General features: G+C 47.4%; 11 protein-coding genes across 11 annotated transcripts; 5 read left to right on the top strand and 6 right to left on the bottom strand.

The window, feature by feature from the left end:
- Positions 1–1,105: 1,105 nt before the first annotated feature.
- Positions 1,106–3,415, top strand: F5147DRAFT_664501 (peptidase C1B bleomycin hydrolase). The gene is made up of 8 exons (XM_041435011.1): positions 1,106–1,756; positions 1,811–1,972; positions 2,023–2,376; positions 2,425–2,527; positions 2,577–2,620; positions 2,672–2,776; positions 2,836–3,141; positions 3,191–3,415. The coding sequence occupies exons 1-8, from the start codon at positions 1,322–1,324 to the stop codon at positions 3,203–3,205; spliced, it is 1,524 nt and encodes a 507-aa protein (XP_041299358.1). The 5' UTR covers positions 1,106–1,321; the 3' UTR covers positions 3,206–3,415.
- Positions 3,416–6,933: 3,518 nt separating this feature from the next.
- On the bottom strand, positions 6,934–8,727 carry F5147DRAFT_664490 (t-SNARE). The gene is made up of 7 exons (XM_041435010.1): positions 8,510–8,727; positions 8,408–8,460; positions 8,241–8,344; positions 7,991–8,174; positions 7,812–7,921; positions 7,532–7,752; positions 6,934–7,474 (listed from the first exon to the last, which is right to left on the bottom strand). Exons 1-7 carry the CDS (start codon positions 8,701–8,703, stop codon positions 7,264–7,266), a joined length of 1,077 nt encoding a protein of 358 aa, XP_041299357.1. The 5' UTR covers positions 8,704–8,727; the 3' UTR covers positions 6,934–7,263.
- Positions 8,728–8,825: 98 nt separating this feature from the next.
- Positions 8,826–9,835, top strand: F5147DRAFT_664489 (uncharacterized protein). The gene is made up of 6 exons (XM_041435009.1): positions 8,826–9,080; positions 9,143–9,204; positions 9,263–9,287; positions 9,342–9,353; positions 9,406–9,498; positions 9,553–9,835. Exons 2-6 carry the CDS (start codon positions 9,188–9,190, stop codon positions 9,652–9,654), a joined length of 249 nt encoding a protein of 82 aa, XP_041299356.1. The 5' UTR covers positions 8,826–9,080; positions 9,143–9,187; the 3' UTR covers positions 9,655–9,835.
- Positions 9,836–9,893: 58 nt separating this feature from the next.
- Positions 9,894–11,863, bottom strand: F5147DRAFT_647475 (iron hydrogenase; the record flags this gene model as incomplete). Its single annotated transcript, XM_041433208.1, has 5 exons — positions 9,894–10,893; positions 10,948–11,430; positions 11,496–11,632; positions 11,686–11,790; positions 11,843–11,863. 5 exons carry the CDS (start codon positions 11,861–11,863, stop codon positions 9,894–9,896), a joined length of 1,746 nt encoding a protein of 581 aa, XP_041299355.1.
- A 106-nt stretch (positions 11,864–11,969) lies between these two features.
- Positions 11,970–12,611, top strand: F5147DRAFT_115842 (ribosomal protein S28e-domain-containing protein). The gene is made up of 4 exons (XM_041428090.1): positions 11,970–12,058; positions 12,112–12,153; positions 12,215–12,363; positions 12,430–12,611. Exons 1-4 carry the CDS (start codon positions 12,056–12,058, stop codon positions 12,515–12,517), a joined length of 282 nt encoding a protein of 93 aa, XP_041299354.1. The 5' UTR covers positions 11,970–12,055; the 3' UTR covers positions 12,518–12,611.
- Positions 12,612–14,698: 2,087 nt separating this feature from the next.
- F5147DRAFT_756903 (uncharacterized protein) lies at positions 14,699–16,441 on the bottom strand (the record flags this gene model as incomplete). Its single annotated transcript, XM_041440360.1, has 8 exons — positions 14,699–14,982; positions 15,053–15,330; positions 15,383–15,412; positions 15,591–15,699; positions 15,768–15,820; positions 15,942–16,015; positions 16,282–16,347; positions 16,397–16,441. 8 exons carry the CDS (start codon positions 16,439–16,441, stop codon positions 14,699–14,701), a joined length of 939 nt encoding a protein of 312 aa, XP_041299353.1.
- A 795-nt stretch (positions 16,442–17,236) lies between these two features.
- On the top strand, positions 17,237–18,570 carry F5147DRAFT_664463 (amidohydrolase 3; the record flags this gene model as incomplete). The annotated part of the gene is made up of 7 exons (XM_041435007.1): positions 17,237–17,308; positions 17,356–17,467; positions 17,522–17,674; positions 17,728–17,759; positions 17,833–17,850; positions 17,901–18,156; positions 18,213–18,570. Coding segments are annotated over 7 exons (828 nt in total), but the record flags the coding sequence as incomplete, so codon positions are not given.
- Positions 18,571–19,920: 1,350 nt separating this feature from the next.
- On the bottom strand, positions 19,921–21,234 carry F5147DRAFT_832247 (uncharacterized protein; the record flags this gene model as incomplete). The annotated part of the gene is made up of 6 exons (XM_041443804.1): positions 19,921–20,067; positions 20,122–20,199; positions 20,292–20,490; positions 20,552–20,734; positions 20,785–21,098; positions 21,158–21,234. The coding sequence occupies 6 exons, from the start codon at positions 21,232–21,234 to the stop codon at positions 19,986–19,988; spliced, it is 933 nt and encodes a 310-aa protein (XP_041299351.1). The 3' UTR covers positions 19,921–19,985.
- A 242-nt stretch (positions 21,235–21,476) lies between these two features.
- On the bottom strand, positions 21,477–23,215 carry F5147DRAFT_664456 (polysaccharide lyase family 14 protein). The gene is made up of 6 exons (XM_041435006.1): positions 22,567–23,215; positions 22,406–22,517; positions 22,278–22,349; positions 22,141–22,224; positions 22,069–22,082; positions 21,477–22,013 (listed from the first exon to the last, which is right to left on the bottom strand). Exons 1-6 carry the CDS (start codon positions 23,138–23,140, stop codon positions 21,820–21,822), a joined length of 1,050 nt encoding a protein of 349 aa, XP_041299350.1. The 5' UTR covers positions 23,141–23,215; the 3' UTR covers positions 21,477–21,819.
- A 262-nt stretch (positions 23,216–23,477) lies between these two features.
- On the top strand, positions 23,478–26,062 carry F5147DRAFT_115648 (amino acid transporter). Its single transcript, XM_041428089.1, has 9 exons — positions 23,478–23,867; positions 23,919–24,215; positions 24,265–24,273; positions 24,323–24,532; positions 24,584–24,610; positions 24,662–25,161; positions 25,213–25,299; positions 25,351–25,441; positions 25,495–26,062. The coding sequence occupies exons 1-9, from the start codon at positions 23,615–23,617 to the stop codon at positions 25,746–25,748; spliced, it is 1,728 nt and encodes a 575-aa protein (XP_041299349.1). The 5' UTR covers positions 23,478–23,614; the 3' UTR covers positions 25,749–26,062.
- Positions 25,851–27,677, bottom strand: F5147DRAFT_741934 (ribosomal protein S5 domain 2-type protein; the record flags this gene model as incomplete). The annotated part of the gene is made up of 8 exons (XM_041439516.1): positions 25,851–26,062; positions 26,117–26,243; positions 26,299–26,346; positions 26,397–26,536; positions 26,594–26,774; positions 26,827–27,177; positions 27,229–27,385; positions 27,439–27,677. The coding sequence occupies 8 exons, from the start codon at positions 27,675–27,677 to the stop codon at positions 25,851–25,853; spliced, it is 1,455 nt and encodes a 484-aa protein (XP_041299348.1).
- Between the last annotated feature and the right edge of the window lie 88 nt (positions 27,678–27,765).

The raw sequence follows: 27,765 nt of genomic DNA, 5'->3' as shown, positions 1-27,765 counted from the left end.
GTAAGGCCAAGAAGTGTGAATCGAGCCTGTGCGGGTCAATCCAGGGCTCACCAAGGGGCAAGTGCTCCTGGCTTATATCGAAGAGATTTGGCAGGCGAAGCATGGAGTTTGAAAATTAGCTGGTGCCGGTTGTGCCGCACGGTGGTTCTCAGTCGACGGTCGTGCAGACTGTGTGAGTTCCCTTATTGGAGCAATACCACAATGCTAGCTACTTTTATCCAACAATAAACAAAAGCGGTCAAGTGATTGATAGCTGTAACTTTGTCTTGCTGCTCTAAAAGCTCAGTGCTGAGTGGCCGTGGCGACAAATATAAAAGGAAATTGTGGCTGTGACGTCCTCCGAACCGGTCATAGTAGTAGTGAGGTTCGGGAGGAGGAAAAACACTTGTTTTCGAGTCATTTTCGATGCGGAAAAATCATAGTTAGCTATTATGAGTATGTTGAATCCATCCTGCGCCGAGGTGTGATTATTTGTTTAGCTCAAAAAGATGTTTGGTGTTTCTCCATGTGCTGATTCACGTCAATGCCGACAACAAAAGTGCTTTGAAAAACCGGAACCGATTCGGAAACAGGGTGCCCCATGGGGGCAAGCAGAGCAGAACAGCGCGTCCCTAGTAATCGGTTTCACGAGGGTTTCTCGCTTGCCCGACTCAATGATATGTTGCTCGGCTGTTGATTCTAAGTATCCTCGCCCTCGCCCTTCCTGCCTGGTTTCTCGCTGCCCACAGGCCTCTGCACGTCGCCGACCACGACTAGTGCGGGGTCAGCGCCAAGCCTGAGCGTTCCGGGGCGCAACGTTCAACCATTACCTAAAGCTGTACGACTGAATTTCATACACCTTACCAAACCATCATCACTGTCAGGCAGTTGACATTTCAGGGAGATGCCTTCACCAAGTGATAACACCATGTGCAATGCCGCGAATGACCGTGCCAGGATTCCCCAGCGCTGAGCAAACACTCGGTCGGGTACGACGCGAATCCAGTCACCCTATGTGCTCGACTCGCGCTAGTTTAAAGGCGCATTTAAATATCTATTATGAGAGACATAACCAAATCATTGGTAGATAAGACAGTTCTATTACTAGTGCTTACACAGGTTCCTGAAACGGTTCACGTAGGTGATGCAACGCAATGGCCATTTTCTCCGGACCAATCACAGCCAGCCAGGGAAGGGACAGCGTGCTCCGAAGCTTATCATGCCCAATCACGTTAATCCCAATAATAATGCCAAGCGACCTATAAAGGTCTTGCTTTTGGTTTACAACTTGTTTACAACCCCACACTGTGACGCGCGTCAAGTCTTCTAAGTCCTTGCAACGATGGGTTCTTCTGTATCCAAGGTTCCTGCTCAAGTTTCGGGCACCCCGAACGCGACATCTTCATCTGAATCCTTCGACGAGAAACGCTTTGTTCGCTCACAGAGCTCCGCGTCACCCACAGTGGGTTCGTCGCCCTTGGCAACTGACGGTTCAATTTCACTGCCTAATGTTGATGCCTGGGAGTCCGCCGCCGCTGCGGACCCCAAAATCCAACTTACCCGCACAATCCTTGCCAATAACAACTTAAGGTCAACCCTTGTCAGTCGTCCGGCCCAGGTCGCGATACCCCATGTTTTCAATCACCAGGTGGAGTTCAAAACCTCGCCTGTTACAAGCCAGAAGTCCAGTGGTAGATGCTGGCTCTTCGCAACGACCAATGTCATTCGATATGAAGTCATGAAGAAGCTAAAGCTCAAGGAATTCCAGCTCTCCCAGGTGACCATCTATGATCATTGGTTCTCGCTAGCTCTCACTCACATAGTGCTATAGTCATACCTCTTCTTCTGGGATAAATTGAACAAGTCCAACTATTATCTCGAGCTTTCTATCGAGAATGCAGACCTGCCTGTCGATGATCGCCTGGTCAACTTCCTCGCGAGAGACCCCATCAGCGACGGTGGTCAATGGGACATGGCTCTCAACTTACTTGAGGTACGCTTTCCTTACAAACAATGGTGTGGCATGTTTTCAACGTCTTCCAGACATATGGTCTCGTCCCTCAGCCAATTTACCCTGAGTCGTACCATTCAAGCGCTTCGAGCCCTCTCAACACCCTTCTGAAGTTGAAGCTCCGAGAGCATGCTCTGACTCTTCGCGCTCTCTCTTCATCATTGAAGGCCGATCAGAGTGTCTCGCCGGAATCGGTTCTCTCGACTCTTCGTGCGAAGAAGGAAGAGCTTATGCAAGAAGTTTATACCATTATGAGTGCTAGTCTAGGTGTTCCTCCTAAGCCCGATGCTGCCTTCACCTGGGAGTACTACACTGAAGATGGCAAGTATGCGAAGTGGGAGGGTACTCCTCTGCAGTTCTACAAGGCTTTCACAGCCAAGTTCTCGGTTAGTGCACTTAACAATCTTAACGAATGTACATTCACAAATCTCAAGTCGGCGGAGTCTTTCTCCCTCATTAACGACCCACGGAATGAGTACAACAAACTATACACCGTGAATAAGCTCGGCAACATCTGGGGCGGACGACCTGTTCTGTGTAAGTCGTTTTCGTCAAGTCTGCATTACAGGAGCTTGACTGCTAGCAGACGTGAACACTGAGATCGATGAGCTCAAGCAGGCCATAGTCAGAGTAAGTAATTTATCTTTCGATTGCTTGGTTTGATTCTGACCCCGTTCACAGTCCATCAAGGCCGGTCAGCCAGTCTTCTTCGGTTGTGATGTAGGCCAATTCTCCGACTCCAGCAAGGGCGTCGGTATCATGGACACTGACTATTTCGAATACGAAGTAAGCCGATTTTAACATAAGAATAACGGTTTTTTAAAACACTTTCTTTCCCGTTACAGCAAGCATTCAACATCACGTTGGGGCTTACCAAGGCCCAGCGACTGGACACCAACGAATCTGCCATGACACATGCGATGGTCATCTCCGGCGTGCATGTGGATGAGGAGACTGGTCGCCCCGTCCGGTACAAGGTGGAAAATTCTTGGGGTGAAGACAGTGGCGTGCAGGGTCATAATGTAATGAGTGACAAGTGGTTCGACCAGTTTGTGTTCCAGGTCGTGGTGCACAAGTCTTTTGCGACAAAGGAGCATGTAAAGATCTTTGAGTCAGGGGAGAGTGTGGTGCTACCTGCTTGGGACCCCATGGTAAGACATTATTATTTCACAGATGCGAGATGCTGATCGTTCTACCCAGGGTGCTTTGGCATGAATACTTCACGGCCTCATGCAATCTTGATGTCACAGATGTATTATTTATTCATATGTTCGTAGGTTGATGAATGCCACCTTGCGGGTGAGGTTAGTGAACTTGTTGGGTGTGGTACTCGACATTGAGACCGAACTACGATGAGGGCCTGTTGCCTTGCATATCTTGACACGACTTATTAGGCCCATGACAAAAATCGCACGCCCTCGACATGCTGAGCGTCGAGCTTCCGATCACTTCAAGTTCCTTCTGACGCAGATGATACAGTAGCTTTCTTACGTCGCCGCAACGATGTCACAATGATAACTTGCCTACTATGTAGCAGTTCTTCTAGGATTGCTACGTCAACATCAGGGTGCGTGTACGGCTTGGGCGTGTCCGAATATAATAACGGCTACCATTTTATATACACACGAGCAACGATGAACAATCTTCTTGCGATACGAGATCCTGTTCTTGGAGGCTGGATGTCCGACGGGCCGATGATCTCATCAGTCTAGTACTAAACAATCAAAAGAAGAGAAGAGACAGAATGAACGGGGCATACCATTTATCCGCATTTTCGGGGTCGCAGATGGTGCGGTCAACAACCAGCACGCCCTCGTCCGTGATCACGCCATACACCACCCAGACCGTCGCAATCGGTGAGGCACCCCGATAAATGTAAATGACAAAATCCGAGGAGAAGACTCAAGTCGTGTTGCTTATTTTGTTATTGGTCATGACTGCAGTCGACCATATGTTCCAGTTGACATCGTGCCGAACGACAAACTGAAATATATGATGTGGCTGCAGAACGACATTCCGTGCGGCTCCCGTTGTGCTAAACAGGTGACCGGGGCCACGACTGTGGCACGACGTGACTCGGGAAGGATGGGAAGTGGTAGTAAGGAGACCACGAGCATTGAAGGGATAGATACTTTAAGACCATTGCATTTCAAGTGTGACAAGGGTTTATACACGATGCGCGGAAGTGCATGCGCAATATATGGAAGGACACGGCGCTCACCTGGTACTTTGACGCGTGGCTCAACCATGTGCATGGGATATACATAGAAAGACCCGAACGACTGTCACCAAGATCAGCGCAAATTCGATTCGATGATTTGAAGCTGTTGAAACGTTGATAGCTGACTGTGAACATCATCGTTTCAAGTTCATGCTGGCAATACATTTACGTAAGTTAGGAGAAGAGCACACTTCGTTGGAACATGCACATGCTCTCATATACGTACGCGACAGGTATACACTGTCACGCTCGGAAAGCGTCAATCCATCGACCAGTCTGACAGAGTGCTTGTAACTTCATGCTGGTGTCCCTCAGGCTCGCATTTCCTAGCGCATATTCTGCAGGATATAAGACCTAGATCAACACATTATCAGTCGATGTTATCTACGCTGGATTATTTTTGCATGTAGGGACACCAACGGGAAGGGGGTTCGATGTGCATCAATATTCGATGATCAAATCGGCAGGGCGTGATAAATGTCGTCAGGGCAAAGAAGGCACGAAAACGCATCGGGGAGGGGGGGGGATTTTTTGTTAGTTGTCATACGATTTTCATATGTCGTTAGCTGAAGACAACATCGGTGTTGGATCTGTGCATGCAGACCACTCCATCAAATCGAAACGAACAGGCCATTGTTTGCGACTTCCCGACTTACAGCAGTAACGTTGTGCAAAACGTAAAATTGACGTCTTTGTGCAGGAACATGTCTCTGCACACGATGATTCGTTTGATAGCACAATCTTGCGCATCCCGTTTTTGTCAGCCACGTGGCGTGTAGGACGCGATGGAAACTTTGTTTTGTAAAAGCCTAAAGGACATATCACATATGGATACGTCGGACCGTAGACTCAGCGTGTGGAGTTCGGGCAAGGGCACGTTGACACAGAAGACTAACGCCTGTACCAATCCATAGCGCCTCTGATAATCATGTGTGCATATGTCCGTTAGGAAAGAAGTTTGATTATCAAGTACCGCATCACTTACATACTTTGATTGTCCAGCAGGAACCGAGATGCATGCAAGTATTTTGGGGTTATGAAACAGAGCTCCGATCTTGGCCCGGGAAGAAGTCGTACCATCCCGGGGAATTTATCTCGAAGGCTGGAAGTGCTGTATGAAATATCGTCGACCACTTTGAAGCCACTAGTATCCCTCGCTATGAGTCTATGACACGACTGCCTATGCACGCGTATCGAATATTCAACTGGGAAGTACTCAGTATGTCGCACATGATAATACGAAATACGTGCACTATACGTTACGAAATGACCAGACGGACTTTTAAAATGATGAGCAGCGACCCAATCATCAAGCCTTGATTTGAAACAGCTGAATGTAAATCGGGCCCGGGGTGAAGGGAATGATGACGATGACGCTGTCTCGAGTAGATGAACTTGAGGTGGCTTTAGCCCAACTCGTTTTGGTCAGCGGATTGTCAGACGCCGTTAGATATGGTCTATCTTGATCACCGCTGATTGATCAACCACATCCTCTGCAACACGGTCGTTTATTGGTATCTCTTCTGGGTTGAGGGTGGCCCACATGATCATGACGCACTTGCCGCGGATCTGATGTCGGGTTTACAGAATCCGTGTCGCTCTCTGTCGCTCGGTATTTGTATCATTGTCAACTAGACAAACACGAGAATGTTCGTTGTCATGCGAGTATTGAGGATAGACGCATAATGGACGGATCTCGGTGAACAAAATGACTCTACGCCCAACGAGTATTGCGGACAGACTCGTCCGATGTCAACTATACCGATTAGTGGACGGATCTTGGTGAAACCAATGAACAAGATGAACCTACGTCATTGTCGTAAATCTGAGTGACCCATGCTTTGTGAAAGTGATTCTCAGCCTCCGAGAGTAACTAGTAGAGAGCATTTTACCGCTGGCTCTCGTGATACAGTTTGATCCCATCGCCATGTGCACATCCAATCCCAAGAAACCAAGTCCCGGAACTTGAGAAATCGCCCTCGGATCGCCGGCGCATGCGGATGTCTTTCAAATCTTCCAATCGCTGCTGCGAACGTGGAAAGTACAGAATTGCGACACTGATAACAACCAAAGCTGTACGATATCCTGTTCAGAGGGTGCAAGGTGAGGGAATACACGATTGACTCGGAGAGCCCTCCCCAAACTACACGAGCTCGTCGCAGCGACACTTCTTGCGGCCCTCTTATTGACACCTCGACCGCTTTTGGGTCAAGGGAGGACAGTACGCCATGTCGGACATTGAATGTATCAGATGTCAAAACCATCGGCGGCACATCATTTCCTTTGCGTTCCATCACGCTCTGCCTATTCTGTATATATCAGGAGCATGAGGGGCATCAGCACATACCAGAAGCCGGTGGTATGGTACTCACGATGCAGAGGGCAATATAGAATCCCTCTAAGTCGAATCGGAGCACAGAAGGTTTTGCATACTAGGTGCCCGAGGTAGGGAAGACCTTCTACTTCTGTCGAACACGATCCAGCTTGCAGTGACAGAGTTCAGGTTGCTCCGTTGAGTTTGAGGGTTGGGAGTTAGGTTGGATCTGTCATCGGGCATACGTGATGGTCGCAAGAGAAGAGCGCAAAGAGCTGCGACCCGACGTAATGAAACATCGCTATCGCTGCCTGGGGGCAACGCAGTTTACACGTATCATTCTGCATAGAGTAAGAATGGTCAGGGCCACGTCTTCGACTTGGCAATGGGTGGTTAGTTTGACCATGAGCAGACTGTACCTTCCCAGATGCTTGGGGCAGCATTACCTATTAAGAATTGAAATGTGTTAGAGAGAGTAATAGTGTCAATGAACTCGCCAGACAAGGCACGCAGCCTCACCAAAAGCGCTACTGATCTCATATCGATGAGGGCCAAGTGCTCAAAGTGGCGAGACCTCGTGATAACCAAATGAAACGTCAGGGGTGACGGTTGGCACGAAAGGGGCAAGTTTTAATATAAGCTGACCTTTGACGCCCAGCACTGTATGCGTCCGCTTTCATCGACTGACTGATGCAGATTGTCCACAAATCATGCCGTTCAGGGTAACCAGACCCTCAATCAAGTATTATTCGGTACGTAAAGACTGAGGGATGTCCGTGAATGAAAGTAACGTGAAACAAAAGTATCCGTGGAGATCACTGAATCTGGAGTAGGTGGAGAACCTAAAGAGGATGACCGACGAGGTTTGAAGATCAGGACAACGATTAACCCAAAAATGATCAATAGGAGAAGGAAAATAAGTTTCCGACGGCCCGTATTCTTCTGGTATCTGTAAGAAAGAGAGGGTGTTAGAGCGCTACGATGACTACGGGCATATATGGTTCACCGTGTTGCATGGTTTAACTCTTTCACAGCTTCGGCCATTTCTACCGAAGTCTGTTCGATGTTATACTCAATACTGTCAAGAAGGGTCCCCTGATCTATCACAAGGACGGACAAATCCTTGAATAATTCGGCTAGAGAAGCTATTGAGTTTGCAATTTCTGTCAGCTCCCGGTCGCGGGAACGGAGATCATGATCCTGCGTGTTATCTAGAATCTGAGCTTGCTGCAGGGGGGAATAACAATTTAGCTATACAGGAGACATGCTCGTTGATCGTTGCTCACCGCAGCTTCTACGTCTTCATCAACAGCAGTCAAGCCCTCGGATCCTCTTGAGGAAATAGTCCCAGACGCAATCAGGAGATCTTGATTCTTAATCGCGTGCCCTTGCAGACCTGATGAAGGCGAAAATGCGGTCATAGAAATGATCGGTTCGCGTAAACATGATGGGCAAGAAGACTTACGTTCCATATAGACACGCTGTTTCTTGCGGAAGGTTGAGCTGAGTTCTTGGACCCTCACGGCTAAGCCTCGTTGCACATTTTTGGCCGCGAGGACTTCAAACTGAGTTTTCTGAGTTGAAGGGGGAAATGAGTGGTCCTGTTCAGTACCGATACGTTGAATTAAAGTGTGGCATCGTCGAAAATCCTATCCACGAGGGGAAAGAAACGGACGAGTGTAAGACACGAGGAAGTCCATGGAGGATGGATGTACTTTGGTTATTTCGGTGGTCGCTGCTTCTATTTCTCGCTCCTCTGCCGTCCGGTCCGCAAAGCCGGGGAGAACATGCTTTGCATGGAGCTTCTCTAAAGCGACGACTAAGGTAAAAAGGACGGAGATGATGTCATTGAAGCCGCAAAGAGACTATACCAGGAACACACTTTTAGCTTGTGTTCCGCCCAAGATCTCTTCGACTTGGTCGGAAAGATCAACCCTTTGTTCAAATTGAGTAAAGGTAGTCTGAGATAGAAAATGAAACGTACCATTTGGGAGGCAACTGAGAGTCAAGTGCGGAGCCAGGATGTATGAGTGTTTCATTTTCATCATATGGATCATCTGAATAGGATGAGTGTAAACGAGAGAAACGTGTTGAGGGTGCTCTTGAATCACGAAATGAGATAAAGAGCAGGGTTCTCGAGCGCGTCGTTGGCAATGACGACGAGGCTGCGGTGGACATCCCAGAGTAAGTTGTGTATGGGGTTGTTTGTACTAATATTTGATGTACAAATATACAATAATAAAGCTGTACGGCTAAAGAGATGGTCCGAAATAGGTGTTTTGGGTCGGAAACCGGAATAATAATTCCGTGGAGCTCTTACACTTGCATTTACCATCAATCACGCCTCCGCTTGCTTCCCGCAGGCCGGCTTCTTTATTCTCGTTACCACATCGTGCCCGATCGCCCAAATGGTCTTGTGATTGCTCCTCCCTGTCATCGGTTACAACTCGATCCCAATATTCAAAATCTTATAAAGTTCCCCATTCATATCCTTTGATCCCCCATTCTTCTACTCCACTGGTCTTTTGTCCCCCGTAGTTACCTACCCCACACCGGTATGCTGTTCCGTCCTCCATTTTTAATTCCCCAGAATAATATCTCTCTTTTTCTCACATAGTAAAACAATTTCACCGGTGTCCCTTTCACCATCCCGTCATTCAAAATGTGCAATCTCGAAACGTACGTGTCAAGTCTAGGCCTTGGAAAGAACCTTTGCTGATTCAGACCCTTTTTTTAGCGAAGGAACAAAATTTGGATGTGGGGTAAGTGTCTCACGCCATCGAGAACTTACATTTCTCAAATCATGCTTCGTTTAGCATTACAAGGTGGTGCGTGATCAATGTCTTTTTACTATTAGAACTATTTTTGACCTTCTTTCAGACGCGCAAACTGAAGAAGATCGATTGCTACAACCAGTATTGCATCCACTCCGTCTATCATCCCAGGAATTGTCCTGATTGCCATTGCGAACGTGTAAGTCTCACTCCGCATTCAACCTCATACCCCAGTGCTCAATCTTACACCAAGTACTTCGGTCCCGACGCAAGAGAAACCATCACCCACAGAACAGCCGATTACTGTGTTTCATGTCAGTACTGGTTCAAGGACGGAGCTTCCCAGCGTCGTTAACCTCGATGGTTTCGACCGCCCCGGTGGCTTCTTCGCTAAATCTATCCAGAAAGCATCTATAATGCCGTTTTATTCTATTAATTATCACTCTAGTCACGCCTTGCTTTGCACACCACTTTGCTGTGTCATTTTGTAGTTCTAGGCTTACTTGTCGCATATTTTACTTACGCATTATTTATCTAGTCACTGTCTTGTCTTGTCTTGTAATACCACCCAGAGTGAAACGACACACACGTGTATCACCATTTCACAGCAAGTCCGACTACCTCGCTTTCAACAGCTCGATACTGAGTCCGAAACAGTTCACGGCGTCGTGTCTCTGCTTCTTCGTCCATGATGGAACCCCAACTTCCGTCCACGCTTCCGTCTGTGGGGTGACAAAGATCCATCTTGACCTGAGCCGCAAGACGGTCTCCGCAAACGAATGGGGTTTCAAGATCCCGATCATGACATCCCGGTGATGGAGGCGGTGTAGGCAAGTCATGCCAATACACCCTTTCGACTTCCTTCGTCCACTCTCTGTTTCCCCATTTGGCCCCTTGCATCGCACTATCTTCCCCTGGTACTGGCATCTGGACACCGCTCTCCTCCCAGGTCCTCGTAAACCCTTGTTCGTCCTCTTTCTGCCCTGCCGCCTGTGCAATGGGTTTCAACTGTCCACCACCATTGACGCACCCGCCCGGACACGCCATCACTTCGACATAATCATACCCCTTCTCGTCCTCCCCACCACGCTTCTTTGCACGCATCCCAACCAACCTTCCGGCAGCACCCCTCCCAACTTGCACACCAGCCTCACGACCTACCTTGCGTACGACGTTCTGTAGATTACGGAAACCATAGCATTTTGCTCCTTTGAAAAGCACCTCGCCGGTGTCCCGAGCGCGAAGAGTGAATTCTTCGTAATCAGATGTACGGATGGATTTTATGGTAAGGTCCACAGGGGACGAGTGGCTTGTGGTGATAGAATTGATGAGAGAGTGCAAGTAAGATCCAGAGCTGGTCCCAGGGTGTGACAGGAGCTCCGGGATTTCAGTGTCGACATCAGAGATACCTTCGTTCTCTACTGTCTGTGAAAGATCCCAGCCTTTGTCGCGCATCATAAGCTCGAGCTCTCCAGTCGTGATTACGCAGTCTACATCCCGAGTCGAATACAAGTCATTGTAGAAGTCCTGCCGAGAAGCCTCAAGCTTCTTGTCATAGCACGGCATAACTGACACATGGTAAATCTGATCCGGTCTATCACCCAAAACAAATCAACACAACGGAATAGAAGCGACTAAAGAGACTTACTGCACTCCCCAGCGATTTCCGAACCACGACTTGACCAGAGTTCCCATCACCTGTTGTGGACTCTTCGTCCTAGCAATAAAAGGTAGCATTTCGGAGTGTGCTTTCTCAGCATAGCATATCCATCCCGGACAGGCACTCGCTAGCATCGGAAGTTTCCCGTTTCCGTTCTTCCGCTCGAAAAATTCTTGCGTGTGCTCGAGCAAAGCAATATGTCGAGCAAACGTGATGTCGTAAACATGCTCGAACCCAAGTATTCGTGTAGAGAATGCTCGCACTCTCCTTAGTATTTGACGGAGGCTCACAGGGGAACCGGATGACGACGAAAGGGACGCTGCAAGTGACGCGAGGCTCTGTGGCGCAATGGAAAGCACCGGAATCTTGTGACCTGGCGTGGAAATTGGAGGATTGGAGTCCAAGAAGTTAAGGACCTCCGTGTGGGATTGTAGCGTGATCAATACGGATTCGGCCGATGTTATACAACCGCTAGATATCGGGAATATGGTCAGTAGTCATTCGATGGGGCTGGAAGGAACTATGCGATGACAGACCTGCAAGCAAGGCAATCATTCAAGCTGATCTGGGCCTGCTGGAGCTTCCGCTCTGTGCCCTTGGAAGATGTATTAGTGGATACACCGTTTGCTGAGACTTCGTAGTATGATCCACGGGAGTCAATCACAATTTCGGTCTGAAATCAATACTTAGTGTGATCCTTGACATAAAACTCGCTGCATAACGCACTGTAGCGGCACCAGGCTCGATGATCTCCTGCGGCTCGTTCACTTGCTCAACGGGCTTGATACATGCTTGAGATGGGGTTAGGAAGTCATTAAGATCAGTCAGTGTCTGCTCTGCGTAAATCAGATGTTTGTAGTTTCAAACACTGGTGAACACGCACAAGAGCTCCAGAGAATGCCATTCAAGATGAGTTGAGAGTAGAGAAGGATCTCATGACAATATATCACGTAATCCTCGGAATTCCTCCCGTTAGTGCAGCGTGTGGGGAGGGACGGAGAATGCCATCGGAGTTTGATTGAAATCTTGAACTCTAAACATCCATCATCTACATACGCCGCAAGTTCGCCCATCGCTGTCGACAACCCCAATAAAAATGGTAAGCAAGCCCCGTCAAGTTCTCAAGCCATTCTTACAACTCACTTTCTCCAGGATTCATCAAAAGCTCCCGTCAAACTTGCTAAAGTCATCAAGGTCCATTAGATATACTGACCCCTTGCAAAAAATTTGTACTGATTGCAACTTCTGGTATCAGGTTCTTGGACGCACCGGCTCCCGTGGTGGAGTCACGCAAGTCCGTGTCGAATTCATGGATGACACTACACGAACAATTATCCGTAACGTCAAGGGTCCTGTGCGGGAGGAGGATATCCTTGCACTTCTTGAGAGTGAGCGTGAAGCTCGGTAAGTTTCAATTTTTGTGTGTCGTGGACTTGGCTGAATACTTTTTATGACAGCCGCTTGCGCTAGATCTCCCACTTTTGCAATGATCCAGTCTTATATGTTCCACATGCTCAATGAGCTTGACAACTTACTATATGGCGGTGCCCGAGTGTAGTCAGCCAATGAAAATCATTTATCGTTCATCCCACTATCTTGGCTACCGCGCGGGAATTTCTCAGCGGCGATTTACACGCCAGCAGCCACCGGCTCACTACCTCGAGCTCGCTGGCGACAATATATGAATATGAATATTTTACTAGGGTTCGGCGTTGCTGACTTTCACCTTGCTCCGTTGCATGTGGGTCATGCCCTTCTTAATGCTTTCAATGTTGAACCACGGGCGAAGAAGGTACGTTCTAAATGCACGTGCTAGTTCTTCCATGAATGAAGACGATGCTAAAAAGAAAAGGGTAGTCTTAATCTTGACTCGAGTATCGTGAGTATCAGCCAAAATGGCTGACAGTCTCGTATAACATGTTTCTTGACACCACAAGTTCGCTCGTCATTCCAAGTTTCTCATTCAGTCCCTGATACGTCTTCCTGAGGGATGAAGTATAAACTTTGATAGCCATTTTCCTCAGCTTTAGCAAGGCGTTTCCGAGAGACTTGGCTTCCTTGGCAGAGGTTGCGGACTCGGAGCAACGGACGTTGATGTTAGGCCCATACCCAGGAAGGAGCGGCAGGTGACATCTACATGAGGTTGATGTTGAACGTTGAACGTTGAGGGCTCGAGTATTCACAGGCATTGCAAAACTTATTGTCGACGATCCCGAAACATCCGTTGCGCATTGCCGAAATGCTTGGATTAGCAAGGTAGAGATTGCAATAAAAATGTCAAGCGGTCTCATTCAGCGACAGCGGGAACTTCAAACTGGGCCCAGTAAACAAGGGAGAGACTCTGATTTGAACATAATCGGGATTCCAGTATTAGTTCTTTATAAACAGCATCATCACCTTGTCATATGCCATCTGACGAAATCTGACGGACTAATTGCCAATAATAAACAATATTAAATATCAATAAACGTTGGATGTGGCTGTAAGTCATGACACCAAGAAATCTGGAACCATGTCGCAACAGCTCAATTCTGCCCTGGATAAATTGACAATGAAGGAGATCATAGCTGCAGTAGGTGACGAGAACTTGAATAGAGCTGAAAAACGCAAGCGCAGTGACTTAGTGGCTACCGTGCAAGATTCGACGGACACCCATATAGCGATCATATCAGCAGCGAACAAAGCAGCGCAATGATCCCACGATGCACATTTATCTTCGTGTTCGCCATTCGAAAACGCGCCAAATCAGCTCACTGTCAATGAAATCGTCTCCGCTGTTCATGAATTCAAACTTTCACGCGCGGAAAAACGAAAACGAAACCGAAACAGTCTGTTGCCATCAGTTCGACACTCTGCCCTTCTTCAATCCACAGTGGCGTCAGCTGCAGATGCAAAGGCTGCGCGATTACAAGATCATGAAGGACAGCAGTTGAAAAAGGTACGGCTGCAACAAGAGCGGCAAATATCTGCCAATCATTCCTGGAGGAGGTGGGAGACTCTGTGCGAAATGAATGTCTATCACGATTCATCGACCATACCGGAAATGCAGCCTGTCGGGCTACATGGTATGCCTCGTCTGCGCAGGCGAATTTTCAGCATCCGAAACAACTGAACTTGCCTTGTCTTCGATTCAGCACAAAAACGCATATATTTCGCATCACAGTCAACGACTCGTGAATGACATGTCGCTATATAATCCAGCCATCACGATTTGAGATGATGGTCAATATGGCTTTCTTTGCGATGATTGCTTAGACGACATCAAATCTAACAAAACTCCTTCATTTTCCCTTGCTAACAATCTTTGGATCTGAAAAGTTCCGGATGAACTTGCGATGTTGACTCTTCCAGAACGTATCTTAGTGGCCGTATCATGTCCTGCTGCATACATCGTCAAGCTTTTCCCGAAAAAACGCGGTGCTGTTCATTGGGATGCAGCAGGTTTAAACAGCGGCTTACGTGGAAATGTATCTACCTACCGACTCAACACATCGTCCATTGCAGCTATGCTTAAGGGCCAATTACTGTCTCCTAAACCGCGACAACTATTGGCATTTCCATTAAGTCGGTCCCAATAATTTTCCGGAACGTTGCTCACCACCTTTCTTGAGCCGCACTCACCTGCGCAACATGTTACTTTTCCTCAAGCGAGAAAATCCATTGTATTCCAACATCATGATTTCGGATGACAACATTGCGCTATATCCTGCACACGGCATTCCGAATATCATCAATGTCTTCAGTTCGACATCTCCAAGATACTGCTGCTGTGGATAATGAACGAGAGAATTGTGCACCAGAAGATGATATTCAAGATGTATTCGCCGGTTCGTCTTTTCTTTGTAATTCTGCCCTCGACGATAACCGACTCTGCGGTGATTGTATTGAAGCATACCAGACATCCACAATAGCGAGTACCCGTTATGGGACTCCGGGGCGAGATCCTATATCGCACACGTGACGATGTTCTAGTACCACCATCAATCCTCTCAAATACCTCCACTCCGCCACCTTCCACACCACCTACAACCAAATACTTATCTTCGTCACCTCTAAACGCCATTCCTCGGACATGAATTAGCCCCGTACGCACCTCGTTCACAAGCTCTGGCCTCTCCGGCGGTGAGAGAGAATATTGCAATAGTGTCACCCTCTGAATGAGGGTCGTTTCTGTTCGATGTGTAGATGAATGTTTCAGGGAAGGATGCGTTGGGTTCGGGTAGTAGAATTTCCGCTGCCAACATGTTATCCGGTATCGGTAATGCAGAAAGTGTGAACAGAGATGTAAGAGGAGTAGGGGGCGCCGGAAGCGGCGGAAAATATGTACAGCAAGCTTTGAGGTGAGCTCCAGTAGCGTGTAAATGGTATTTCCTGTTATAACAATCAAGAAGGTTTCAAGAGCACTCGGAGGTTAGTGACACACCTCGAGCTGCGACATGTCATGGGCCACCCCCTGCTTCAAAGTCAATGTGACCGCGAATGGACTACTTGTCATCGTTTCGTTTGGTGAGTCTCCAGATCTTGTCTGTACCTAAATCCGGGACAAGGAGCTCTTTCTCCGTTTGGTTCAGTGGATTGAAGATGATTTGATGGGGGTGGGATGAAGATTGACGAGTTTTGTTCCGACCTACATGCTCAAACGGCATCGAAAGCGTCCATGGCATGGGTGTGGTGAGAGTATGTAAAGGGCGGATGTTGAAACATTGATATCGGAAGGGTCGCGATTGTGCCCGAGGAATACTAGATGCAGACGCAGATGCAAGAAAGGGAACATTAGAATAGGTAGAGCCGACGTCTTGGGGACTTACATTTGATGACGGCAGACATAGTGTACAGACACCTCTTATTGTAATTGATGATACTGTACAATACATCGTATATAAGAACTTGCCACAAAACGCGTCATAGTAGGTGACAGATATGAACGAGTGTTCGGGGATAGAGATACTTAATGCTACTACATGCGATATAGTCGGCCATACTGTGTAGCAACAGAATGCTCTTGGTCGTCATCATCTTCAAACTTGAGCTGATAGTACGAGGCAATGGACACGCCCTAGATTGAATGAGTCAACGTCGGAAACGCAGTTCACATCATCGGATGAAAATGTGAGGAAGATAGAAGTGTATGCAAAACACCTCAATTGCCGGATTTCAGCTCACACACACCTTCTCCCTCGAATCTGGTCATCACGTCTCTACTTTCGACGAGTGAATTGAGAGGATGACCTCGAGACCTAGACATTGTAGAGCCTGTAGCACTACTACATCCAAGTTGAGTTCTGCCTACTACATTAGTACTGTGGGTACGGCCTTCCGTACCTGTGGTAGCATTATCTTATTGTCATCGTAAGCCCGGAGAGCTGCGTTCGTGGCATGGAGCTGGACCTATGAGCATTAATGAGTATAGGATCTACGCCAACGATGCAATGCGTACAATGTCAGCCTCCTCATAGCCAACAACTGTGCCGTCAGCTTTCATGTGGATATACCTGTCGGTATGTAGAAAATTCTGAATTTTGTAATTGCCAGAAGGTAGCATGATGTGAGATTGATAGTTGATTCTGCTGAGTATGGAGTGAGAGATAGATGCTGATATATTAATGGCAGGATAAGTTGCGACCTTTATACCTGCCTGAAGGCTCCGTTACGTTCCAGATGGTGATATCAACATCGCCCATTGCCTAAGTTCTGGTCATGAGCGGTAGCTCTGGAACATTATGTGCCGGATTCCATTCTAGCCTTCTTCATTAAAGTGCAAGGGGCATGTTCAGTATTGACCTAGATGTCTTTCCGTGCAAGCGGAACGTGGGTACATAGTTTCGCGACTCGGCGTCGGGCGAGTTTGCCGCTTTTCAGCTAACAACACGGCTTGGCTGGCCGTAGTTGTGAGCCGAGCAGTTAGGATACTTATGGCACAGTGGGAGTTTGGACGTTTGCCGTGATCCTGCAACGTTCAACCCTCGAGTTACATTTCATCTCGCAAAAACTGCGCGCTCGTCCTATAATTGCTTATTGCTTTATCATGGTTCGTGGAATCAAGGCGTCAACATGATCCTTACCTTATTTGACAAACCAGTCGAGTACGGAGTCGAATAAAACTAGGGTATATTCCGAATAAAATTCCTGGATTCCTGGACCCGACTTAGGGTACAGGTCTATCGAAAAAAATCCTCTGTCCAATGATCGTTACCGGCCCGCTCGCGGTCCGCTCAGTTTGCTTGTTTCGGTCCACAATTTCTCGCGCTTCTTATTGTTTGCCCCCTTTCGTTGAGGGGCTTCTTCTTCTCTGAACGCTGCGTCTTCGTCGTCCGCTGTGCACTCTATGCATGACTTTGTTGGAGCAGCGGTGAGAATCTCTTTGGCCGTGTTTGTGTTTTTCTTGATGTCTCTCAGCTCCATGAGCCGTATCATGACAATCCCCACACGAAGGGATTCATGCGTGTGGACCCCAAAGTCTTGACTGATGTTGTACCCAAATTTTTAAGAGATGGATGGCAGGTTGTAAGTGCCGGCGATCGCAAAAATAAAGCAATACGTCTCATTTGTTTTTGTCTGGCAGAACATCCATGCAATTGGGACTATGCCAACGGTGTGGTCCTAGACACATTCGAGGCTGCCTTGAAGGACGTCGATATAACTGCACTCAGACCTCGCCTAGAACATGCCCAGATTCTGACACAAACTGACCTGGAACGTGTCGGAAAGCTTGGAGGTGAGCATTTTAGTTTCCTTAATGTCAATGGGAGTAGAATCGTCGCTATTTAGTTATTTCAAGCATTCAACTCACACATGCGTACGTTAAGCTATTTGTCTGAATGTGTTCGCTACTCACATGTGTTATATGGGCGGAATAGTATCAGCGATATGTAGTTTGCGGAAGAACGTCTTGTGAGTTCATGGCAATCATACCTACTACTGGCATGTTCATCGTTTTCCAGGGTCCTGAGCGAGTAAAGGGGTCATATGCCTTCCGCTCCTTACTTGACCACGGCTCTCGATTCGCCATTGGCTCTGACTTCCCGGTGGAAGACATGAATCCGCTCGCTGGGTTCCATGCAGCCATTACGAGACTGTCTCCTGAAAGACAATCACCCAATGGCCCATCGGGATGGTATGGCTTTCTCGTCCAAAAATTCTCCATTCAACTCATGTATGTTTCGCAACAACGGCTGACTCACATGGAAGCCTTGAGAGGTACTTTACGAGAGTACTCAGATATGAGCGTCACTGATATTGAAAACAATCAATAGGCATGACGATCGATGCCGCATATGCTTCATTTACCGAAGACAGCCTGAGTTCTCTTGTTCCAGGAAAACGGGCAGACTATGTGGTGTTATCACAAGACATCATGGCTATTCCTGTCAATCAAATTTTAAGCACCAAAGTTCAAGCTACAGTGATCGATGGGCGTGTCGCCTTTGGACAGGTCTAAGACAAGTGGTGGATGGAGGTGTGCTAGGGTGCCACCAAAAATTGACTTGGAGTTCTATACAGACGGACTCCCTCGCTTACCCCCAATTAAATACCGTTTTTGTTTTGCTTGAAGATACATGAAATAACGGGTCCAGGCATGCCCGGAGGGCTATTGTATAAAATAAAATAAAACAACGATCGGACATTGAAAATCCTTCCGGCATAGCGGCAAATCGAACCGTAATCAAAAATCCACCATACAAAGTTGACTCTAGTAGCGGCGGCGCTGCTTCTTCTACAGATCTTCATCAAATCACCAATATAGCCGCTCCTGTCAATTTCGCCCATGGATAGAAGTTTGTCTATCTGAGAGCTGCCAGAGACGGACATCCTCGTCAAGAGATGCGGTGGTGACAAGTGTGCCAGCAAGATTAAACATGGCGACTGTGGCCTGTCCAGTCATTACTGACCTGCTTCCAGGTTGATGTATCCCACTTAACCAAGGTGATAGCACGTCAAGAGAGGGCGTGTGCAAGTAAATTCAAGTCGAAGCTGTCTGCAGGCATGTCGACAAATATTCTTTCGCATGTCCGAAATGATATACGGTTTTTATGGCAAGTCTTCTAGATTATGGTAATTGCATCGAGGCTGAGGCTTTCCATACGAAGATGGAGAATGGAATCGTTACCATGCGCTTCATCGCGTGAAGATGCGATGCTATCTGCATGTTGCGACATGTGACCACTTCGGATTTGTATTGTTGTCACCTTGTGAAGGTGGAATAAGGATTCTGAAGCAACAACGTATCTGTACGATGGCTATGCATGTGCAAGCATCCGACTATGATGCGACTTTCATAGCCTGCCCATGAAATTGCTGAGCATGATGAAGGTCTGACAATGGCGTTCTTTGCTCATCTGATGGACCTAGCTTTTAGCTCGCAACTTTTACCGGCTCCTGCTCAAGTCGGCACTGCAAAACATCACTGAAATACAATGGCCACTGACTGAGACTGTACAATCAGAAATCAGGCTTTCTTGTTGGATATATCAAACCTTCGTCATGGACACTCGGTACCGTTCATTTTACTAAGTACCTATATATTCTCGTTGTTCCCGCGCCTCGTAGCTACCCTCAGTTGACTTCGTACGTCGCTGAGGTTAGTACTATCTTCGTATCTAGTATGTATGTAACTAACACCTACTGTAGCTATCTGCTACAGGTATACCAATATGACCAGTTGACTTCGTACGTCGCTGAGCTATCTGCTACATTTCTTGCCTGTTTCAGGCTTCTCGTCTCCTATGTGCAATTTCTCTTTCAACCTAGTATGTATGGCGTCTTATATTTAACAGGTATCAATCACACAGCATGAGTCACGATGTATCCGCCAGTGCAATGAACCGCCGTCACAAACCAAACCTTCCTTTCTACCAAGCTGCAGGGCTTTTCGCTCAAATTGCATTCTCATTCCTTCGAACTTTAGTAGGACGGCATCATTTCACAAAGCATTCTTATTACTGTCCATATTGACGTACTTATTAGCGTTATGTAATGAATATGTGCGCGCCATGTGTATTGACTTCCTAGTACTATCAGCATCAGCCTCACTGGTAAGGGTAGCGTGGCTTTATTGTCATCATAAGCTCTGCAGTTAGGGTGCCATTGCAGTCCACATAAGCAGTATTACTGAAGCAAAGTAGTCCATGTCAGCCCGAGGTTGGATTAAGGAAGAATACTTACTCGTACATTGGCCAATCACTCAATTGCCAGAGAACTGTGCGTCTGGTGTCAAACCGATCTAGGTCCCATCGATATACTCTGTGTATTAGCCAGAGCAAGTAAAGAGTAGCCATGTATGAATAATAGTAAACTTTAGTATGCCTTCAAATGAGTGGGAATGATAGACCTACTCCCCAGGTGCAAGAACGTGTGATGTACACATATCGAGGCGTAGAGGTTGCATGGTATCCGAGCCAGGTAACAGTCTGTTGGCCTGAATCTCAAGTACAGCATTTGGGCGCACTTGCGAGCTATCTCGAGAAATACCAAACTCAACAAGCCAATTCCCTCCCGAGATATCCATATCAAAGCGTAACACCCATATACGTCCTTCAGGGAATCAGATGTTGGTATAAGTGCGAGGAACAAACCAAAATTATGTACTACATACCCTGGGCAACAAATTCTACTTCCAATTTCCGTGCAATACGGAGACGCTTCTGGAACATCCTGAAGACAAAATGGACAAAGAAGTTATTTTCGTGACTGTCCACACTCAAGGTAGTATCCCCTTCATGGACTTGAACGACATCTTGCGGACAACCCAACATGTGTCTCAAAGACCTATCCTTGGCTAATAGTACGCAGTGAGTTACTTTTAGGACATCATGTATCTGAACATACAATTAACATCATTGTCTCCCAAATGCAGTAGCATATATGAATCATGGTCGTTCACTGCCATACATGCAAGACGCAAGTCGGCAGAACAAGCAGGTGAGAATTTGGGAATGAATTTAACAAACTCCAGAAGGGCTTCTCGCTGGTTGTTTACAATCGCCCAATACAGCGCCGTGTGGTTCTCTATATTGCGTTTTTGGAGCAGCTTTGAGAACTCTGCTGCTGGGAGAGCAGCAGCACAGGATTTGATAATTGGGGCGACAGAGGAAACAGCGAAACCAGGAGAAGAGATAATCGGATGAGAGATAGAGCAGAAGCTTCAAGTTTGTGGCGTTTTTGCTTGAATTGTAAGAATAAAAATACCGATTGTTTAGACCGGATGGAATCTTTTGACACGGACACATCATACGAGGGAGGTGGGTCTGAGCTGTCATTGAAGGCTATGGCGGCCATCGTAAAGGAGACAGGTTATTCGACAAAATAGGGGCTGCCGCTGCAAAGCCATATTTGATGACCAATTGCAGGATAACGCGTAACGTCTGCTTATATTAGATGTCACAGTTATATGCATACACACCTGGCCAGAGCCCCGTGTCATCATAAAATAAGCACCGTGCATGTCGCTGGCGACAAATTGACATGGCCGATATCGCGTGCACACCCCTTGCTTTGCGGCCACTCGCCATGCAGTCCGTGGCATGATTTAGCCGAGCCCAGATGATCTACCTCCTACCAGCAACACTCTGTGATTTCTCTCTTTATAGAATTCAATCGCAAGCGAATACTGCAGCACTTCGCCGTCCACCCTGCCCATTAGAGTACTGCCGATTCAGAAGCCGAAGCGCCACTCGATTGATTCCAAGGCTACCCTCGTCGACCACGACGACTTCTTTGGCACCTCGGACCTTTAGTACTCTAGGGACCAAGGTACTTTCCGTGGGATATAATGTCGCACAGCCTATACGCCATCTAGTGCTCCAAGTGCGCGTAATATAATAATACAACTGCGTGCAGCAAGTGTCCACGTGTCATCCAAGCCTATAGATACATGAGAAGAGTGAGAAGAACAGATGCGGACAACGTCCATCCCATGCTTCCAAGCTTGCAACATGAGGATAGTGCAGCATTGACCGTTTGTCCAGAAAGTAAAGATGGAGAGGAGCTGCCCCACATCTGTATATTGCGGTAATAAGTATGAACAGTTTGCGGTGTTGCCCAGCTGGAGTCGCCCCCTGTGAAAAAGAGTTACCCTTCAATGCGAATCTGACAAGTATACTGAAAACTGACCTCCAAAGAATGTCCTACATATTCATAAAGTCAGTAGCAGTACATTACGATTCGCAGAAGAACACGACTCACGAGAAGTACAATCCCCCAATAGTGACATTGTTGACTGTCCTGAAGTATAAGTTTTGTTGTGATAGCACTTGAACATCATTGAAGCTACGACGACGACGAACTTTACATCAGGGCTGCCTGAATGATACACTACTTACTATAGAATAATGTTGCCATTCGCAACGAGGGAATCATTGTTCAGTTGCACAAGAATTGTGATACGGCTCCAGCTGCCATCCAGTCGTCAGTGAGTGTGTCAGGATAAATAGCCTTGAAAAATACACACTGTCCAGTCTCGAAGCCAAATGATCCTCGGTCGATGCTTACTCCGTAATCAGAGTTGCAAATTATATTGCTATCCGAACAAATGTTGTTAGGAGTCAACATGTATGCATAAACTATATGCAAGACTTCAGTGCTGATACGAGAACATGACTGCGTTTGAACCTTCTCCTTGCGCATTTTTTCGCCACATGAGCCTGGCGCTGAAACAATTAGTGCCATTCGCTTGCACTCCGCCAGAGCAATCGTCGACATCGGAACCGCCTCTAAGACCAGGAAGTTTTCCCCCTTGGACCCAGTTAAAATTAGAATCAAACGCAAGCTCGTAGGAGAGCAACATGCTCTGAAATTGAGATCCATCTGTTGTATTCCAAAGCGAGTACCATTGAGCACCAGAATCTACACTTCCGTAGGTACCAGCAGCATATGTCACTTGTAAGACAGACCCAGAAGTATTTGACACGGTCGCACCAGGAGCTGGCGAGTTTGGGAAGGGATCGTCCACGAAGGCAACATTGCTACCGCCATTCTGAATGTGTCCTTTGTTTAACGACCACTGGGATGTAATGAACGACGATGCATCGGATACACTTTGAGTAGCGGAAGGAAATGGCATCAGGGTACTCGTGGTCAACGAGAAGGACGTAACTACTGATGAGAGAGGAACTTGGCCGGCCGCTGAGACATGAGTGTTTGATAACCGGAGAAAAAAAAGTGTAAGTGACAGAACAGTGAGCATGGGGGTGAAACCTGTGTCTGGTGGTTCGGTTGTTAGCAACTTACTAGTTACCACTAGGCCAGCCGCTGTCACCGGGGGAGCAGGCCCAGGTCCGTGCAGAGGGACACGCGCGTGTTTGGCCGCATCACGTGACCGCCTCTTTATGCTTACGTCCTGCCTGTGTCCTTGGCAGTTCCATGTCGAAGTTCAACATCGCGAGCCAAGCGACAATGCTGATTTTTTTGTACAATACTACCTGCATACTTATCTGCATTGCCAAGCACAGTAAACCTGTGCTTGTTACCCGTACTAAGTAGTTAAGGCTATTATAATCGGTAGTTAGCCAAATAAATACAGCATTCAAGTCAAATGATTCAAGTCAAGATCATCCGGATTATTCGTTGTCGCTAGATTCGCCTCTGCATCAAACTTGTAACTTACTAACCCTTTTCACGGTAATTTCTTCAGTTGGCCTATGGTCCTGGACAGCGCCAGATGTTTTCCGCAAATTCAAGAGCAAGAGAGGCAGCAGACGGAGAGGCTAGGCAGCCTCTGCTGAATGCTTCACACGAGGATGTTTCAGCGGATACAAACCAACTTGTCTTTTCAGTGGACGACGAAGACTCAGAAAGCGGTGGTGCAGAGCCCTGGTCAACAGTGCGGAGGACAGAACCGGGTGTCAGATTTCAGGAAGAAGTACAGGTCATTGGTCCACCTTTGCGGTCCACAATACAGAGTCGGGAGGCGGGTGCGTATCTTTGTGCTCATAATTCGACGCACCTTATCAGTGCCTGTACAGAATATGAATTGGACTCGGACGACTTTGATGATGCTTCACTAGCTGATATCCAACGCGAACAAAGGCACTCTCGTGGGGCTCCACGACGAGAACGAACCATGCCTTTGCTGGTTGGCCTCATGGATGCTTCGGCTGCAAGGAGAACGCCAGACACAGTTATTCCTATGTATGAAACAGATAGTATGGATAATGGAGCACTTAGGAATGTAGACCTCGATGACCTTGCTGAAAAACAGTGGTCGGGTGGAGGTCTACTGAACTCGGTTGCCAATATGGCAAATTCAATCCTCGGAGCTGGTAAACTTTTAGTTGCTTAGATGTACAAGGTGCTGACAATGGATAACAGGAATTATTGGTTTGTCAGGTTGTAATCTCAGCAACAGATTTGGCTAATACTACGGTAGGTTTGCCGTACGCAGTCAATCAAGCAGGCTTCTTTCTTGGCATCGTTCTCCTGGTTGGCATTTGCGCTGTCACCGATTGGACTATCCGATTGGTTGTCATCAACGCTAAACTCAGTGGCAGAACCTCTTACATCGAGGTCATGAACAGTTGTTTTGGCCCCAGTGGTCGTGCAGCCGTTTCATTCTTTCAGTTCTCATTTGCTTTTGGTGGTGAGTAATTCATATGTACGTCGCTGTGTTTACGATTGATTGTTCCTTCAGGCATGTGTGCATTTGGTATTATTATCGGCAAGTGCAGGGTTCCTGGTGTATTATATTCCTACCTTACATTTTCTCCAGGAGATACGATACCCCATGTCATTCGTTCAATATTCCCTACTTTGCACACGATACCTGTTCTCTCGCTCCTCACCAACCGCCAATTTATCATCACCCTGTGCACAACCTGTGTTTCTTATCCATTGTCGCTCTACCGCGACATCCACAAGCTTTCACGTGCATCCGGGCTCGCATTAATCAGCATGCTCGTCATCGTTTCAGCGGTCCTGATTGAAGGATCGCACGTGTCTCCCAATCTCAAGGGCGATCCATCGAAACGCCTCACTGTGGTAGGCTCGGGGGTCTTTCAGGCAATCGGCGTTATGAGCTTTGCCTTTGTGTGCCATCACAATAGTTTACTCATCTACGGGAGCTTGAAGACCCCCACCCTAGATCGGTTCGCTCAAGTGACTCATATATCGACGATCATTTCACTCGTGGCGTGCTGTACTTTGGCTATATCAGGCTTCTGGGTTTTTACAGATAGAACTCAGGGAAATATATTGAATAACTTCTCCGGGGTAGGCTTTCCTCTGGTTTTGAATGCTTGACATCTGACATATACGGAACAGAACGATGCGCTGATCAATGTCGCCCGTTTCTGTTTTGGGCTGAACATGTTTACGACGTTACCCTTGGAGCTGTTTGTCTGCAGAGAAGTAAATTGATGGTATGCAAGTTCAGGACAAAAATTAACTCAACCGTTTCAGGTAATCGAACAATACTTCTTCTCGCACGAAAGCTATAATATTCAGCGACACGTCTTCTTCACCTCCACCATTCTCTTTTCATCGATGCTTCGTGAGTCGTTACGCCAATCACCACAGCTAGAACTAACGTGGGTTCTGGACCAGTCTCATTGATCACCTGCGATCTGGGCGTCACGCTGGAGATTACGGGCGGTGTCTCAGCCACAGCGCTTGCGTACATATTTCCTGCTGCATGCTACCTAAAACTGACCGACCCACATGTCCCGTGGTACTCCCGTGCGAAACTTCCAGCCGCAGCCTGCCTTGCATTTGGGGTGGCTGTGATGACCGTATCCCTCCTTCAAGTGATCCAAAGAGCATACATGCCTCTGGGCGAGCCAAAGATGTGTATGGCGTGACCTTCGTTTTTAATACAGCCACGGGCTTGCACATTTATACATCTAGAGTAGTGAATAATGCACAGATTGGACATTGGATCGAGAACATCTATTTAAAATTGATCATTGCCGTTGAATCGCTTCCCTAAGCCCTGGTATTTCATCGAGTTGCACAACACGAGCACCCTTGGCGACGCTTTCTTGAGCAAGAAGAGGAGTCACGTTGGATTCATTGAAGGTGCTCCATACGGATTCAACTTGGCGCAAGGGTTGTTGCTCGTCCGGAAGACTTGGCGGGCTGCAGATTAGCAGCCATATGGCATCATATCCGCCGGCTGCGTTGTTTTCAGATTAGGATATAGTCCAGCTCCTGAAGAAGCATAACTAACCGCCTGGAACACCACCACCGACCACGCCTGCCTGCTGGATCGACTTGTCAAGTAGGTGGGTTTGTTGCTCAGGTTCAATCTCAACGCCAGCAAGATCGCCCATTCTCCGCATAAGGTTACGTATTCGCTAGAAACAAAGGGCACATTCAACTTGATGCACGATGGTGAGGAACTTTCCTTACCTGGGTAGTCTGATGCAAATCATAAAACGCTTTGGAGATACTCTCCCACTGCAATACACGATGAGGAACAAAGACTCCAAGAAAGGAAACCTACTCACTTCTTGTGCAGGCAGAGAAGCAAGTTGTCTGATGGTCTCTTCGTATACATCTTTATTCCGAATGTACGACTGCGAAAGTGCGTCCAACTGCTGTGCTAGAGATTGGTTTGATTCGTCAATCTGTGTCCATAGATCCTTCGCTGCATGAGATAATAAGAATGAGGTATCCGACTGGCTTTTATCGCTCTACTACGTACCTGTTTCACGGCTGTCTTCGTGTTCTCTCCATTTTAACACCTTACCAACCAAAGAAGGAGTATCACTTCCTGCTTCAACGTCTGCCAGTACCAGTCTTGTCAACGGAGGAAGTTGAATCGGCCGGAAACTGTAGTCCCAGGCACTAGAGTTCAGAACGCTCTTCAATGTGCCTGCCGCAAACTAAGAAGAATCAGCGGTCGCCGGAAGCGGAAATGCCCCAAACATGACATACTTCGCCTTTCATCAGGGGGTCCAAGACGGCAGGGCCGAATCGCCTGTAGATCTGGCTGCCGAACACCGCGGAAGATACGTCAAATCCGCTCCCCACTTTACCTTGGGCAAGGCAGTGTACAAATTGAGCAGCGTTATGGGCGAGGCGTCTGCCATCCCCTTCTAGGTTGGCAAAATCTGTCTCAGTTATGGCTGAAAAATGGAGAAGCAGCGCAGAGACGAGCGATGTGATAAGCGCTGCGGAAGAGCCCATGCCGGTTTTATGTACATCGGTCAGTTTCACGCCGTTGTGACAAAAAGGGGTGATTCGCGAGAGGGATTCCGTCGTTCTAGATAGACCTAACGACTCCAGCTGTGCCAGCGGTCACATTTGTACCATGACTGTAAGAATAAGGAGGCTTACCTGTGCACGCTGAGAGTAGAAGTCGTTATCACCCACAGCAGCTATATCGAGACCATTGAAGAGCCTCTCTTGCACCTGGGCTACAGAATGGATCTCTGATACGAGATTCAGGGTGTGCTGGAGTGCCAGGTGAACGAATTTATTCTTTCCCCCGATGCTGATCAAGATATACGTGAGGCGTGATCAAGGTGTCATAGAAATGTTATTCACCTGTCCTCCTGTGGATTTACCTGGATGCCTGCAGCATTATAGGTCACGGTATATCTCCACTCGGCCTGATGAAACTGGGGAGATCGGACTACGATCTGATTCGCAAAACCCAACGAAGCCTGGATAACAGTGTAAAATCGCGAAGATGTGGAGATCACTACCCCTGGATATTGCTGGTCAAGGACAAGATATCCTCCTGCTGCTAGTACTTTTCCCGGCGCTGATACGATAGTAGACATGGTGTCATTTGTACATCCAGAGACATCATACGGTTAAGTATAAGGGCTTGTCGCTGAGTCAGCAGCTGTACTTGGGTCTGATGATTCT

Source organism: Suillus discolor (genome assembly GCF_016758755.1).
Source record: "Suillus discolor strain FC423 chromosome Unknown F5147scaffold_2, whole genome shotgun sequence".
NCBI classification, from domain to species: Eukaryota; Fungi; Basidiomycota; class Agaricomycetes; order Boletales; family Suillaceae; genus Suillus; species Suillus discolor.
The sequence above is the reverse complement of the archived record's forward strand: the minus strand, read 5'-3'. Positions and strand labels throughout refer to the sequence as shown.

Bases quoted from the DNA above. Each gene is read 5' to 3' on its own strand.
- F5147DRAFT_664501 (XM_041435011.1), top strand. From the start codon at position 1,322: ATGGGTTCTTCTGTATCCAAGGTTCCTGCTCAAGTTTCGGGCACCCCG. The intron at 1,973-2,022 runs GTACGCTTTCCT...AACGTCTTCCAG, and splicing joins TGGCTCTCAACTTACTTGAG to ACATATGGTCTCGTCCCTCA. The intron at 2,777-2,835 runs GTAAGCCGATTT...TTCCCGTTACAG, and splicing joins CTGACTATTTCGAATACGAA to CAAGCATTCAACATCACGTT.
- F5147DRAFT_664490 (XM_041435010.1), bottom strand. From the start codon at position 8,703: ATGTCCACCGCAGCCTCGTCGTCATTGCCAACGACGCGCTCGAGAACC. The intron at 8,461-8,509 runs GTACGTTTCATT...ATTTGAACAAAG, and splicing joins TCTCAGTTGCCTCCCAAATG to GGTTGATCTTTCCGACCAAG. The intron at 7,922-7,990 runs GTAAGTCTTCTT...CGCCTTCATCAG, and splicing joins ACAGCGTGTCTATATGGAAC to GTCTGCAAGGGCACGCGATT.
- F5147DRAFT_664489 (XM_041435009.1), top strand. The intron at 9,499-9,552 runs GTAAGTCTCACT...TCTTACACCAAG, and splicing joins CTGATTGCCATTGCGAACGT to TACTTCGGTCCCGACGCAAG.
- F5147DRAFT_115842 (XM_041428090.1), top strand. The intron at 12,154-12,214 runs GTCCATTAGATA...TTCTGGTATCAG, and splicing joins AACTTGCTAAAGTCATCAAG to GTTCTTGGACGCACCGGCTC. The intron at 12,364-12,429 runs GTAAGTTTCAAT...CGCTTGCGCTAG, and splicing joins GAGAGTGAGCGTGAAGCTCG to ATCTCCCACTTTTGCAATGA.
- F5147DRAFT_664456 (XM_041435006.1), bottom strand. From the start codon at position 23,140: ATGCTCACTGTTCTGTCACTTACACTTTTTTTTCTCCGGTTATCAAAC. The intron at 22,518-22,566 runs GTTCAAACGCAG...TCTTGCATATAG, and splicing joins AAAAAATGCGCAAGGAGAAG to TTTATGCATACATGTTGACT. The intron at 22,225-22,277 runs GTAAGTAGTGTA...TCGTCGTCGTAG, and splicing joins AATGGCAACATTATTCTATA to CTTCAATGATGTTCAAGTGC.
- F5147DRAFT_115648 (XM_041428089.1), top strand. From the start codon at position 23,615: ATGTTTTCCGCAAATTCAAGAGCAAGAGAGGCAGCAGACGGAGAGGCT. The intron at 24,611-24,661 runs GCAAGTGCAGGG...CATTTTCTCCAG, and splicing joins TGCATTTGGTATTATTATCG to GAGATACGATACCCCATGTC. The intron at 25,300-25,350 runs GTAAATTGATGG...CAACCGTTTCAG, and splicing joins AGCTGTTTGTCTGCAGAGAA to GTAATCGAACAATACTTCTT.